The sequence below is a fragment of the Monodelphis domestica genome, chromosome 4 (assembly GCF_027887165.1).
Source record: "Monodelphis domestica isolate mMonDom1 chromosome 4, mMonDom1.pri, whole genome shotgun sequence".
Lineage (NCBI taxonomy): Eukaryota > Metazoa > Chordata > Mammalia > Didelphimorphia > Didelphidae > Monodelphis > Monodelphis domestica.
In genome coordinates, this window is record NC_077230.1 from 92566792 (window position 1) to 92581116 (window position 14325).

Below are 14325 nucleotides of genomic sequence, written 5' to 3' on the forward strand. Positions count from 1 at the left end.
CTAGCACAGCCTCTCTCCCTGCTGAGTCCATACATAGCAAGACTGACAGTTTGAAATTCGTCAGTTTTTCTCTATTGAGCTTGAGACCCATAAAAAAGCCTGAGGTTGCCATTTCACATATATTTTGATGAAACTAAAAGGCAGCTACAGTTTTCTCACAAGTTGTTGTTCAGTTGTTTCCAATTATTCATGATCCCATTTGGTTCCTCTCCCCCCCCCCCCTTCAAAAATACTAGAGTGGTTTTCCTTTTCATTCTCTAGTTCATTTTACAAGTGAAGAGACTCACCCACAGAAACATGGTTAAAAAGTGTCTGAAGCCAGATTTGAACTCATGAAGAGGAATCTTCTTGATCCTGTCTCCAGGTTCAGAACTCTCCATTGTGCCACCTAGCTGCCCTTTCTTATAGGTAGCAAGAATGTACTGTTTTCTCTTTGGAAAAAAGAATGGGAGAGTCCTTCTTACTCTGGAAGGGTTTCTTCTGAGAGCCTCACTGTTTGTGTCATCTACACAGGTGGGATTAGACTTGGACTTGGACTGACCCAAAGATGTTATGAGCTCCAATAAGATAATGATTGAAAAGCACTTTGCCAACCCTTAAGAACTATAGAAATGGAAGTTATTATTATTATGATTATTATTATTAATCCCATAGTCACCAGACCTCCATCTGATGATGATTTCATTCCCTGAGTCTTCTGCTGAGCCTTCTACTGGCTCAAGCCAGTGTTCTGCTGAGCTCAAGCAGTGCATAGAACACTATAAGGGCATGATGGCAAATATTTAACAACCAGCTCTCCCAGGAGGAAAAAAAAAGTATGTACACTTTTAAGTTTGATTTGCATTACTAACTTGTTCTTAACTCTACACTGTTAACAAAACAATAAATCAAACCTTGATTTGAGTACTAGTTTTTGAGGTTTAAATGCTCACGCCAAAAATTTAACAATCAGCTCTCACAAGCTAGAGCTGGCTCCAATATGCCCCTGAATTCACTCAAGTTCTCCTGTTTTATGAAGAGTAAACACAGGAGAATCCAAGAAGTGTCTATGGACATTGGATATAGTCCAAATGATTAGACCTTTCCCTTGCATTAGCCTCTTACCTCTCAGGATGATTATAAAGATCAAAAACCACTTAGAACAGTGCTTAGCATGTAGGAGGTGCTATAGAAACACTTATTCTCTTCCTCCTTCCCCCAATAATGTTGAATTAAAAAAAAAAACTTTTAGTTTCTGTCTTAGAATCAATGCTGTGTACTAGTTCCAAGGCAGAAGAGCAGTAAGGGCAAGGCAATGGGGGTTAAATGACTTGCCCAGAATCACATAGCTAAGAAGTGTTACAGGCCAAATTTGAATCCAAATCCTCTTGACTCTCCACTGTACAGTCTGGCTCTCAATCCACTGAGCCATCTAGCTACCCCATATTATCTCTTTTGTGACTTACCTAGGGTGGCCCAACTGGTATCAAAATTTGAACTCAGGTCCTCTTGACTCTTAAAGTTGGTACTGTATCCACTATGCCAACCTACTTTTCATTTGGGACCGGAGTCACTAGAACACCAAGTCAGGCAAGAAAAACCTCCAGAGGTTTAATTGTTATTTGTGTTACTTACTGAGGGTGCCATTCATGTTCTGGAAATTTTCATAGACAGAGATGGTGGTCTTCCCAATAGTAAGATTTCCCGTGGCCAGAGTATCATAAATACATTGTTTATTATTGTTACATTGAAAATTCCAGTCGTGGGATCTATTTTCCAATTGATACAGGAAGACAGGAGTGAAGTTGCTGGTCAGGTTATCATGCTTGTCGGGAAAGAGGTTCTTTGTGCCAACATGCCCTGAAATACAAGAGATGACCCAGCGTGGTTATCAGTGATGGTGGATGGGGAATGGCGCCCTCATCTTCCTTCTACTATGCCTATAATCTCCCTCACTGTTAATACTTTTGTGGAGGAAAAGTGTAGCTTCTGGTCAGGTTCCATTCTTTCTATACTAGAATTTGTTCAGCAGCCCCTCAATTGACAGGCACCCCTCTTAGGTTCCAAGTCTTTGCTACATATCTTGTACATATTTCCCCCCTCATTCTTTGATCTATGAAAGGTAATTCTTTATTTTCTTTATCTATTTTGAATGAATTAATCAAAAACTCAAAAGATTTTCTAGCTTTAGGTGCATACAATATTGCACTTTCTAAGAGGAAACTACATTAGTTGGAGATAAGAGGGAAATAGAAGAGAGAGAGCAAAACTAATGTTTGCTAGGCACATTGACAAAAAAACCCCAAACAATTAGGGGGCAGTCCTCTTTGGCATAAGAGTTTACATTCAGAACAAATGTGTTCAACCATCTTCAATTCACTCAATTACATCCCAAAGTTCATTCTGGATCTCCTGATGCAGTGGAGGTTTCTTTATGGCACTTTCTCTGAACAGTTCATTTTCTTGATTCAAGGAGTTATCGAGCTCCTTTTCCTGAAATTTTTCTAAAAAAAATTTAAGTCTTGGATTTTATGAAAATTATATAAATCTCTGAGGGTATACATCTAGTAGTGCTATTGTTGGGTCAAAGAGTATGCACCAGTTAGTGACTTTTTGAATATATACTGGCTCCAAATTTCTTTCCAGAATAGTTGGACTAATTTACAGTCTTATCCATAGTGCAGAACTATGCCTTTCCTCCCACAATTCTGCCAAATCTGACATTTTCACCAGACTATGAAGTAGAAACTTAGAATTGATTTAATTTTCTTCTTATTATTAGTGATCTGAAGCATTTTTTCAATTAATTATTGTTTGTGTTCCTTTTTTTGAGAACTGAATGTTCACAACCTTTGACAGTTTCTCTTTTGGGGAATGGCTCTTATTCTTATATATTTGAGTCAATTCTCTGTATATCTAGAATATCATATTTTGAAAAAAAGGTTTTTGATACAATTTCCCCCTATTTAACTGTTTTCCTATTAAATTTAACTATTTTGTGCAAATGGTTTTCAATTTTATGTAATCAAAATTGCCTATTTTATCTCCGCTGATATTTTATATCCCTTATTTGGTCAAGAATATTTCCTTTATCCATAACTGTGAAAAGTATCTCCTTGTTAGAGATCACTCTTTCTATTTCCTCCTCTACTCTCTTATGCCTATAAGGTGGTGTCTGGAAGGGAGATTAAAAAAAAAAAGTTAGTACCAGGCCTTCCTGGGTGCAAATATGATGTAGCACTAAGATCTTCTCAGTTTTCTTTAGATGAACTTTGAGCCCCCCAACTCCAAACCCCATACAGAGACTCTGAGGTCTATCTCCAATAGGATTGGGGCTTCTGTGTCTATCCATCTCCCTCATCACAGCTCCAGCTTCAACCCCTAAGGCTTTCTTGAGATGATAACTCCAGGACTCACAGGTCATTCCATAGTGAAAAATTTCCTCTTCAGAGCTGTTATAGGGAATGGAGGAGCCATTGGGCATCCTGAAGTCATCATAGATATTGTTATTCCAGACCCCTGGGGAAGAAAGAAGACAGTCAGTTACTTTTTCTTTTTTAACATTGCCTTTCATCTTAGAATCAAAACTACATATTGGTTCCAAGGCAGAAGACTGGTAAGGGATGGGCAATGGGGGTTAAATGAGCCGCCCAGAGTCACACAGCTGGGAAGTATCTGAGGCCAGATTCATATCTAGGACCTCTTGACTCTGGGCCTGGCTTTCAATCCACTGAGCTGCCTAGTTGTCCCCTTTGTTGCCTTTTGTACAAAGCGGAGGTCATAATATCTATCCTATAATATCTACCAATACAATCCAAGACCCTTTAAATAAGTTGAAAATAGCACATTATAGCAAACTTCATTATTTATTATTTCTTATATGAACACCCCTAGGCATTTATCGACTTTTGTTAGACTTATCAAAGCTACCAGCATCACTTTTGAGCCATTATTAATAACTCAATAGCGTTAACGAAGCAAAGAGAAGTGCTGCTCTGATGCAGACATGATTTGTTACACATGAGAACTCCAGACAAAGACACATGCAGGAGCTCATGTTTGGCACAAAACAATATAATGACTCACACTAGCACCACTTAGAGTAAGAATGAGCATAACTGACTAAATTGGTGGGAGATTTAAGCCACTTGGGAAAATGGTGTAGATTTAGCAGGTAATTAAATTTTTTTTTATTTCCTCATTTTTCTGTCTTTATTTTCATTGCCAATCATGTCTACCTTGAATTCAATTTCCAATAAAACAAAATCTACTGAATATGGCAAGAAAAATTAAGCAGTGCCTTCTGAATGGGTGGAAGAGGGGCTGAGCGGAGGAGAGAAGTTGGAACTCAAAATTTTAAAGTGAATGTTAAAAAATATAGGCAAGTAAATATTTGTGATGGAAGAAAAAATTCCCTAAAGGATGACTGGACTTTGAAATGTAAGTTCTCTCTCTCTCTCTCTCTCTCTATCTCTCTCCTTCTCTCTCCCTTTCTCTTCATCTCCATCTCTCTCTCTCTGTCTCTCTCTCGTCTTTCTCTCTATAAACATTCCTTACCTTAGTCTTAGAATAAATAGGGGGCAGCTGGGTAGATCAGTGGATGGAGAGCCAGGCCTAGAGACAGGAGGTCCTAGGTTAAAATCTGGCCTCAGACACTTCCCAGCTGTGTGACCCTGGGCAAGTCACTTGACCCCCATTGCCTAGCCCTTACCACTCTTCTGCCTTGGAGCCAATACACAGTAATGACTCCAAGACGGAAGGTAAGGGTTTTAATTTAAAAAAAAAAAAAGAATAAATACTGTATCCAAAGCAGAAAAAGTAGTAAGGGCTAGGCAATGGGAGTTAAGTGACTTGCCCAGGGTCACACAGCTGGGAAGTGTCTGAGGCCAGATTTGAAGTCAGGAGTGCCAACCTCTAGGCCTGGATTTCAATCCACTGAATCACCCAGCTGCCCCTTGAAATAAAATCTCTTTAGAAATTATTAAAGGGGGCAGCTGGGTAGTTCAGTGGATTGAGAGCTAGGCCTAGAGACAAGAGATCCTAAGTTCAAATCTGGCCTCAGACACTTCCCAGCTGTGTGACCCTGGGCAAGTCACTTGACCCCCATTGCCTAGCCCTTACCACTCTTCTGATATCAATACACAGTATTGATTCCAAGACAGAAGATAAGGGTTAAAAAAAAAGAAATTATTAAAGCTAAATAGCACTGTAGATAGAGTACAAAGCCTGCAGTTGGGAGGACCTGGGTATAAATCCAGCCTCAGACACTCCGTAAGTGTGTGACCCTGGGCAAGTCACTTAATTCCGATTGCCTAACAATTGTTGCTCTTTTGTCTTAGACTTGATATTAAGTTAGAAGGTAAGAGTTTAAAAAATCAAAACACATAAAGGATAGAAAGATTAGAGCAGGGTTTTGATTTTGTCTAGTTCAATCTCTCCTTTTAATGATGGGGAAAATATGGTGCAGAGAAGTTAAGTGACTTGTCCCAAATTATAAAGCTAGTTAATAGCAAAGTCGGCATGAGAACTCAGTTTTCCTGAGTCCTATCCTTGCCCTTTTTGACTAATCCTTAGAGTACCAAAGAATATTGCCTGTTTACAGTGTTCTCAATACCCTTCACCTATTACTATATGAGATGATGAACTTGGAACTGGAGGATCATAGATTTAGCCTTGAAAGGGGTCTCAGAGATCCACCTCATTTTATAGGAGAGGAAGAGCCGAGATCCAATGAGGTTCTAAGTGAGGAGAGGAGGTAGAGTGGGAGTGAAAGAGATGGAGAGAGGGAGGGAAGGAGGGGGAGAGAGAGTGAGAAAGAAAGCAGGAGGGGAAGAGAGGAGGAGAAAGACAGGGGAAGGAAAAAAGAGAGGCATGAGATAGAGAAAGGAAGGAAGGAGAAAGAGAGAGAAAGGGAGGGAGAAAGAAAGGAAAAGGAAGAGAGAGAGAAGAAAAGGGAGAGTGAGAGAAAGGGAGAGAGAAAAGAGGAGGGTGAGAAAGGAGAAAGATGGGAGAAGGAGAGAGATACAGGAACAAAATAGAAGGGAAGGAGAGAAAAGAGAGAGAGAAAAAAAGAGATGTAGATGGAGTCAAAGATAGAGAGACAGAGACAGAGAAACAGAACATATCCAGTTTTATGAGGGTATGAGTTGAGACGGAACTTCTTTTCTCAATTCTATGTGAGTCAAAACTGGAGCAAGAATCCTTATCTCCATATTCCAGTCTAGGCACTATTGGGGGCTGGAGGAACTGAGGAAGCGTAAGAAAAAGAGAAATAGACCACCTTAAACAGGGACCAGTGGTTAGCAGATCAGTAGTAGCAGACAGGAGTCACAGGGATTTGTAGAAAACCACTCCACAATATATAAGATGGGATTCACTCCATTGACAGCAACACCAAGGTTAATGATTTCCTTTCTTATCTTTGAAATCCACAGAGCAACCAAACACCAAAGTTAGCCCTCTCTTCCAAGTCATCCAATCTAGAGAGCTTCCATAATGGGAATCTACGGAGCACAGCAATTCTTGCCTTCCTCCAGCTCTATGATTTCAGTTCTTTACCCAACATGAGGGACTGTTTCAACTGCCCCTTACCTAGGAGACCTTTAGTGTGGTTTCGATACTCTTCTGGTAGGTAGGAAACAGCCTGCAGAATGTTGAAGTTTGAAGACACAGAGACTACCACAGTCCCATCAAAGTTGGCAGAGATCATAGAGCCATTTTGAGTCAACACAATTCCAGAGGCATTGTATACCTTCTCATCTAGAATATTGGTAGACAAGCAAAAAAGAAGTCAGCTGACCAGAAACAATGAGACTTGTGATGAAACAGGGAAGCCCTGAAGATAGATCTAGAAAATATCCCAAAGGTCTCTGACAAAGGAGAAGTTATAGCAACCCTAATCCGACTAACAGAGATCCTGCATCAAGGGTCCAGACTATTCCTCTGAGTTGAATTTTGTGTGTGCTTTCAAAGGACATGACAAATAGAAAGTGATTTATAGCACTCCTTTGATAACACTTTGAGGCAGACATAATGTTGAACTTTGGGGATAGCACAGAAGAAACTGTAGTTTGCAAATATGGCAGCACATGTGTCCCTCTTTGGCTAGGGTAACTTGTAATCAACAGAGGCAGGGAGAAGTGGGGTTTTCCTCATCATTATTTTGGAGTCTAGGTTTTATCATAATTCTTCCCGAGAACCGTAGAATCTTGAAGAAAGGAGAAAGGAAAAAGCTAGGACTTTGTAGCAATAGAACAAAATGGCTGTGAGATTTGGGGGTTCTTGGATGTCTTTTCCTGTGCATTTCTGGCTGTTCCTTTTGTTAACTTGTCTCCTTTTAGGGGTCTTCTGTGCTTGCTGTTCTTGTCTGAGTAGTAGTCTCAAGTAGAGAATACTACTAGGATCTGAATGTAATTAGTTTGTATCTCTATTAGGAGTTCTCATTTGCAATCACTCACTTGAAGAATGTCCAAGTCCTTCTCCTAATTGGTCCCCTCTCTTTTTGTTCAGAAACTATTAGGGAATTCAGAAACATTTCCTTCCTTCCTCCCTTCCTTCCTTCCTTCCTCCCTTCCTTCCTCCCTCCCTCCCTCCCTCCCTCCCTCCCTCCCTCCCTCCCTCCCTTCCTTCCTTCCTTCCTCCCTCCCTCCCTACCTTCCTTCCTTCCTTCCTTCATTCCTTCCTTCCTTCCTTCCTTCCTTCCTTCCTTCCTTCCTTCCTTCCCTCCTTCCTTCCTTCCCTCCTTCCTTCCTTCCTTCCTTCCTTCCCTCCTTCCTTCCTTCCTTCCTTCCTTCCTTCCTTCCTTCCTTCCTTCCTTCCTTCCTTCCTTCCTTCCTTCCTTCCTTCCTTCCTTCCTTCCTTCCTTCCTTCCTTCCTTCCTTCCTTCCTTCCTTCCCTCCTGCCTTCCTGCCTTTCTGCCTTCCTTCCCTCCCATGATTAGTCAGCTTGCTTTGTTCTGTCCTAGGGAAGAAGCAGGTAAAGGGTTCATCCTTGCCTTACCTTCTGGAAAGTCACTATTGTTTGTAAAATTCACATTCTGGTTATTGAGTTGAACCTGGATTGTATCATTAGGTATAAGAAACCAATGAACCTGAAAGGAAATTGAAAGTGGTAAAAGTCCTGTTCAACTGGAGCCCCACAACCCGCATGAAGAACATGAAACTTGAAATCCAGAGAAGTGGTGGAGCAAGTAGATGGTTCAGTAGATAAGAATGCTGGCTTTGGCATCAGGAAGACCCTAGTTCTAATTCTGCCTCAGATATTTACTTGCCAATTGTGTGATCCTGGGCAAGTTACCTGACCTTTTTCAGCCTCAGTTTTCTCACCCATAAAATGGGGACAATGATAGCAACTACCTCATAATAGCAACTTATCATGCTATAGATATCAAATGAGATAACATTTATATATTTATATTTATACATATATACATATTGCTATGCAATCTTAAAGTACTACATAAATGCTATTTATATATCTCTTATTATTTCCCCAGGTCATGCATGGAGCTCAATACACAGAGTCCAGTAGTGTCCTGTTACTGCATGTTCCCTTTTTCCCTCCTTCTCCTTCTTCCCTTCCTTCTCCATTGTATTTTTCTCTCTACAAGAGCTCGTGACTTGCCCAGGTCACACAACTAGGAAGTGTCTGAGGCCACATTTGAACCCAGGCTCTCGAGACTCGAGGCCTGGCATTCTACTCACTGTGCTACCTAATTGCCCCAGAGCTATTTTCTTTTCAGAGGTCTCCATGGGCTAGAGGAACCTGACAGGTATGTCCACGGGGCGATGGGAAAGCTTGCAGGGAGCCCTGTCTCACTCACTGTATTGTTCATGCTGTTGGACTGGTATTGAGCAGCAAAGGCAATGAATTTGGTTGCTTGGGCTGACTCCATCTTGGCTGTCCGTCCCTGCAGCAGGAAGGAGGAGTTTCCATCCTTGGCCTCGATGAGCTGAAAGTCTCCCAATCCATTGAAAGTATAGTTGGCACCATCCAGGGTGGTGATGTGGGGATCTCCAAACATCCAGGCTGGAAAAATCGGGGGGACCACATTGGCAGGGCAATGCAGGTCCCTGGGCAGTAGAACCTGCCTGCAGTCCCCTCCCCTGCCCTGACTTCAAGTGGTTCCATTGAAAAGTGGCATCCCTTAGCCTCAAGCCCTTTGGCCATGCCCCAGTAGCCTTACCGGGGCGGGGAGGTCTGTACCCCAAACAGCTGACAGGAGGCCTCTTCTGCTGGTACAGATAACACAAGAAAGGCTTGTCATTCCACCGGCAGCACCAGTTTTGAGCCTGTGCTTCTTGGTCTGTTGAAAACAATCGCTTGATGAGAAGAGAAATGAAATAATTGGAGTGTGCAGCAAAGAAGACCAGAGGTGAACTTGGCTAAGTCCATGGCACCATCTCTGGGTCCCATTTCCCTTGCTTGTCAGCCCTAAGCATAAGCAACATCGGAATACTTGGTACGATTTGAGGGGTCATAGGATTTGGAACTAGAAGGGACCTTAAGAAATCAAACTAGTCCAAGAAGAGGTTATTTGGTGAAGAAAATGTGGCCAAGAATGACTTGCTTAAAGTCACATAAGAAATAAGTGACCCCAGTGGAATTGCGCATGAGCTACTGGAAGGGTAGGGGAAGGGAAGGGAGGGAAAGAGGATGATTCTTGTAACCAAGGAATAATGTTGTAAATTGAATAAATAAATTAATTAATTAAAAAAAAGAAAGAAGTGCCCAAGGCTAGTTGACTCAGTGGGTAGAGTGACAGATCAAGAGGTAGGAGTTCCTGGGTTCAAATCTGGCTTCAGACACTTCCTAGCTGTGTGACCCTGGGCAAGTCATTTAACTCCCATTGCCTAGCCGTTACCCTTTTGTCTTAGAGTTGTTACTAGAACAGAAAGTAAGAACCCTAAAAATCAATTAATTAATTAACTAAAAAGAAACAAATTTCTTTTGACCGCAGGTATTTTGACTCTAAATATGGTATTTTTTCCCCATTATTTTAGGTTCTCCTACTCATTCAACTCCAGGGTTTTCCCATTGCCTAGAGAATAAAATATACATTTCCCTCTTTAGATTTTAAGTCTCATACCACCTAATCCCAAGCAATCTTTGTGGGTTTATTGAGTATCATTCCCTCCTACACTGTAATTCAAACAAACAAGCCTGCTTCTTCTCTTCTCTTCTTTCCTTTTTTCTTTTCCTCTTCTTTTCCTTTTCTTTCCCTTTCTTTTCTCTTCTTTCCCTTTTCCCATCCCTTTCCCCTTCCCTTTCCTTTTCATTCTCTTTTCTTTTCTTTTTTTTATACCTTTACCATCTGTCTTGGAATCAATTCTGGGTATTGGTTTCAAAGCAAAAAAGTGCTAAGGGTTCAGCAATGGGCTTGCTCAAGGTCACACATCTAGGAAATGTCTAACGCCAAATTTGAATCAAAGATTTCCCATCTCTAGGCCTGGCTCTCTATCCACTGAGCCATCCATCTATATTGTCTTTGTGTGGAATGCATTCCTTTTTTACTTTTTCTTCATATTTTCCCTTAAGATTTATCTCAAGGGGGCAGCTGGGTAGCTCAGTGGATTGAGAGCTAGCCCTAGAGACGGGAGGTCCTAGGTTCAAATCTAGCCTCAGACACTTCCCAGCTGTGTGACCCTGGGCAAGTCACTTGACCCCCATTGCTTAGCCCTTACCACTCTTCTGCCTTGGAGCCAATACATAGTATTGACTCCAAGATGGAAGGTAAGGGTTTAAAAAAAAAAAAGATTTATCTCAAGTACCAACTTCTGTAGGAAGCTTTTTCTTTTCCCTTCAATTGGTAGCATCATTCTCCATCCCAAACTATCTTATATTTATCTACATATATATATACACAATATAAGTCTTCCATTATTCTGTATATATATTTTATGTGTACTTGTCTCCCCCATTAGGGGATAAGAAATTGCTTTATCTTTGATAATCATTGAAAGGTCTTAAAATATTTCCTTCACTGGCTTGTTATATAGTCTCAAGTTCTCACCATTATGTGCTTAATATCATTATTATTATATCATTGTTATAATAGTACATATTATGGTATGAATCAATAGATATGCATTCTGAATCACTAAGGGGGAGTACCAATAAACTATGGAAAGTGTTGGAGTATTATTAATAATAAACCATTAGAACATATTATTACATATTAATACTATAAACACATTTATAGCATTTAAGAGAACCCCCCTTACCTTACACTGAGTGTTGGTTTCAAGCAATAAGGGCTAGACAATTGGGGTTAAGTGACTTACCTAGGGTCACACAGCTGGGAGGTATCTAAGGCCAGATGTGAAACCAGGGCTTGTCAACGTCAGGCCTGGCAATCTATCTGCTGTTCTATCTACCTACCCCCAAAATTCTTTCTTCCCACTAGCTGGGTGGCTCAATAGTTAAGTCACTGGACTTGCAGTCAGGAAACCTGCCTCAAAATTCTCTCTCAGACACCTACTAGCTGTATGACCGTGGGTAAATCACTTAACCTCTATCTGCCTTAGTTTCCTCATCAACAAAATGAGAGAGTAGGATTTGTTGGCCTCTGAGTTGCCATCCAGATCTAAATCTATGATGCTATGATCCTCAAGTAAGTCGCATATGCATTATTATTCCCATTTTATAGATGACAATCCTGAATCTCAGAGAAGTTAAGTAATCTCTTCTCCACCCACTCCCAATGATCTTGGGCTTCTTCCTTGGGCTTCTTGTGACCCATTTTAGATAATTTCATGCAGTGTAGTGGACAGGAGATAAACAAAATAAAAGTTTGAGTCCTGGCTTTATCACTTAATAGCCATATGACTGCACTTGTCTCTTGTTTATTTACAAAACTGAGATGAGGACAGGTAGATGGCTCAGTGGATTGAGAGTCAAATCTGGAGATAGGAGGTCCTGGGTTCAAATGTGATCACAGACACTCTAACTGTATGACCCTGAGCAAGTCACTTAACTCCTATTGCCTAGCCCTTATTGCTCCTCTGCTTTGGAACCAGTACACAGTAATTAATTCCAAGACAGAAGGCAAGGGTTTAAAAAACAAACCAATATAATGATTTTCTTTCACAAACTGAGGATCAAATGGTATTGAGTACAATGGGGCATCATAGTACATAGAGCTCTGGGTCTGGAGTCAGGAAAACTCATCTTCCTAGATTCAAAACTGGCTTTAGACACTTCCTAGCTGTGTGACCCTGGGCAAGTTACTTAACCCTGTTTGCCCAAGTTTCCTCATCTGTGAAGTGAGCTGGAGAAATCAATGGGAAAATATTCCAGGATTTTTGCCCCCCAAAACCCAAATGGGGTAGGAAGTTGTACACAATTGAAAATGACTGAATAATAACACCTTATCATGTGAGTATGAGGATTAAATTAGGTAATGTTTGTAAAGAGGTTTAAATGCTATGTGTCTGCTTTTTTTCCTCCTTTTAACACATTTTTTGTAGATTAAAAAAATATTTGTTTGTGACAAAACAAATCAGTTTGTGATTTTCTATCTATTTGTAAAATGACACCTGTTCAATTATTGAATGTATAGATGAATCAATCAATCAACAAGCATTTATTAAATGCCCAGGGATCTTAGAGTCTAAAAAGTGAAGTTGTCAGTCTATAACCTAGTGATGGACTAGGATACAGACTGAGGCATCCTTGGAAATGACCTAAAGTTGACTCTTATTTTCCTCTCTGAAGCACTATATGGGAGTCTAAACTCTCCCTCCCTCCTTCCCTTCCTCCCCCTTCAATCCCTCCTTCCTTCCTTCCTTCCTTCCTTCCTTCCTTCCTTCCTTCCTTCCTTCCTTCCTTCCTTCCTTCCTTCCTTCCTTCCTTCCTTCCTTTTTAGCTCTGAGCTGATGATAGGTAAAGATAAAAGACCAAAGGGCCAAAAGAATCTATCTTTAAAGTGCAGAAATAGAACTTAGTTGGGAGGAGCAGTGGTTTTCAGGAAAGAAGTAGAGATGGGGTTGGGTAACCCAGATCATAGAAGGCACACTTACCAAGATTCCAAGGGTCCTGGAAACTCCAGCCACCTCGAAGCTCTCCCCTGGTACCATATTCACAGCAGATGCCCCCATGCCAGGAGGAAAAGCTGCAGAGATTTCTGTTGATTCCACCTACAACAAACCCCAGCCCTGCTCAAATTCCAGTTTTGAGTGGTTTTGGTAAGAGTGAGGGACTGGGCTGCATAATTCCCAAACCATCCCTGGATCCTACTTCCCTGAGAGTTTGGGAATGGGGGACTTGGAGGCTAGAGAGTGTGGAAGCAAATTAAAAATCTTTTTCATTCAACTGAAAATATTGAGACATAAATATTCCTCAAATTTAAAGTCCTTTTCCAGACTTTTTCCTTTAGGAAAGGTATAAAAGGTCAAGAACAAAAGATAAAAATCTGAGAAAAATGGGATAAAGAGGGCAATTAGATGCCAGAGTGGATAGAATACCAAGCCTGGAGTCTGGAGGACCTGGGTCCAAATTTGGCCTCAGATACTTCCTAGCTGTGTGACCCTGGGCAAGTCACTTAACCCTCATTGCCTAGACCTTGCCCATCTGTCTTAAAGCTGTTACTAAGACAGAAAGTAAAGATTAAGAAAAAAAAATAGGTTAAGGATGGTAACCAAAATTAGAACAAGAAATATCATATTTCTAGTTAAGATTGTTGTCCTCCCCATTCTCTGAAGGGTTAAAAGGTATGACCCACTAATTAGTACTCTCCTCCCATTTTTTGGAGGGATTAGGGTATTGATCACTGTAGAATCCTTGAGGTCAAAGAAAGAATTGAGTAGTCTTTGGAGATGGCTAAGTGACTATTGTTTTATTTTGGAATGGAGGGTTCAATATGAATTGTGTTTAATCATATTGCAACTATTTTCTTATTCAAGAGTCCTAGGGGCAGCTGGGTATCTCAGTGGATGGAGAGCCAGGCCTAGAGACAGGAAGTCCTGGGTTCAAATCTGACCTCAGACACTTCCTACTTGTGTGACCCTGGGCAAGTCACTGATCCCCCATTGCTTAGGCCTTACTGCTCTTCTGCCTTGGAACCAATACACAGTATTGATTCCAAGATGGAAGGTAAAGATTAAAAAAAAAAAAGAGTCCTACAAATGTTACTTCAAATTGTTGGGTAATAGAGATGTGACTAAGGGCATGGCAGTGAGGGTGGAGGTACTAAGTCTTTTTGGATCTTTCTAAACTAGAAATGCTCAGATTTAGAATAATGTGAAAACAAATCATTTTGGCCAGACGTGTGCCTAAAACCCAGAGGATGGTATTAATGTCTTTTCTTTGATAAGTATTTAGCTTGAATTCCTTAAGAGGAACTAGGAA

The 14325-nt window shown here is 40.8% G+C and overlaps 1 protein-coding gene across 1 annotated transcript in view; it reads right to left on the reverse strand.

The window, feature by feature from the left end:
* MUC4 (mucin 4, cell surface associated) overlaps positions 1 to 14325 on the reverse strand; it is a 110525-nt gene that overhangs the window by 15698 nt on the left and 80502 nt on the right. The window contains exons 9-15 of the mRNA XM_056826089.1: positions 12999 to 13115; positions 9164 to 9283; positions 8801 to 9006; positions 7978 to 8068; positions 6571 to 6738; positions 3397 to 3498; positions 1615 to 1839 (exon numbers count right to left, since the gene is read on the reverse strand). Of these exons, the coding sequence (XP_056682067.1) occupies positions 1615 to 1839; positions 3397 to 3498; positions 6571 to 6738; positions 7978 to 8068; positions 8801 to 9006; positions 9164 to 9283; positions 12999 to 13115 (1029 nt within the window). The remainder of the gene's footprint in view (positions 1 to 1614; positions 1840 to 3396; positions 3499 to 6570; positions 6739 to 7977; positions 8069 to 8800; positions 9007 to 9163; positions 9284 to 12998; positions 13116 to 14325) is intronic.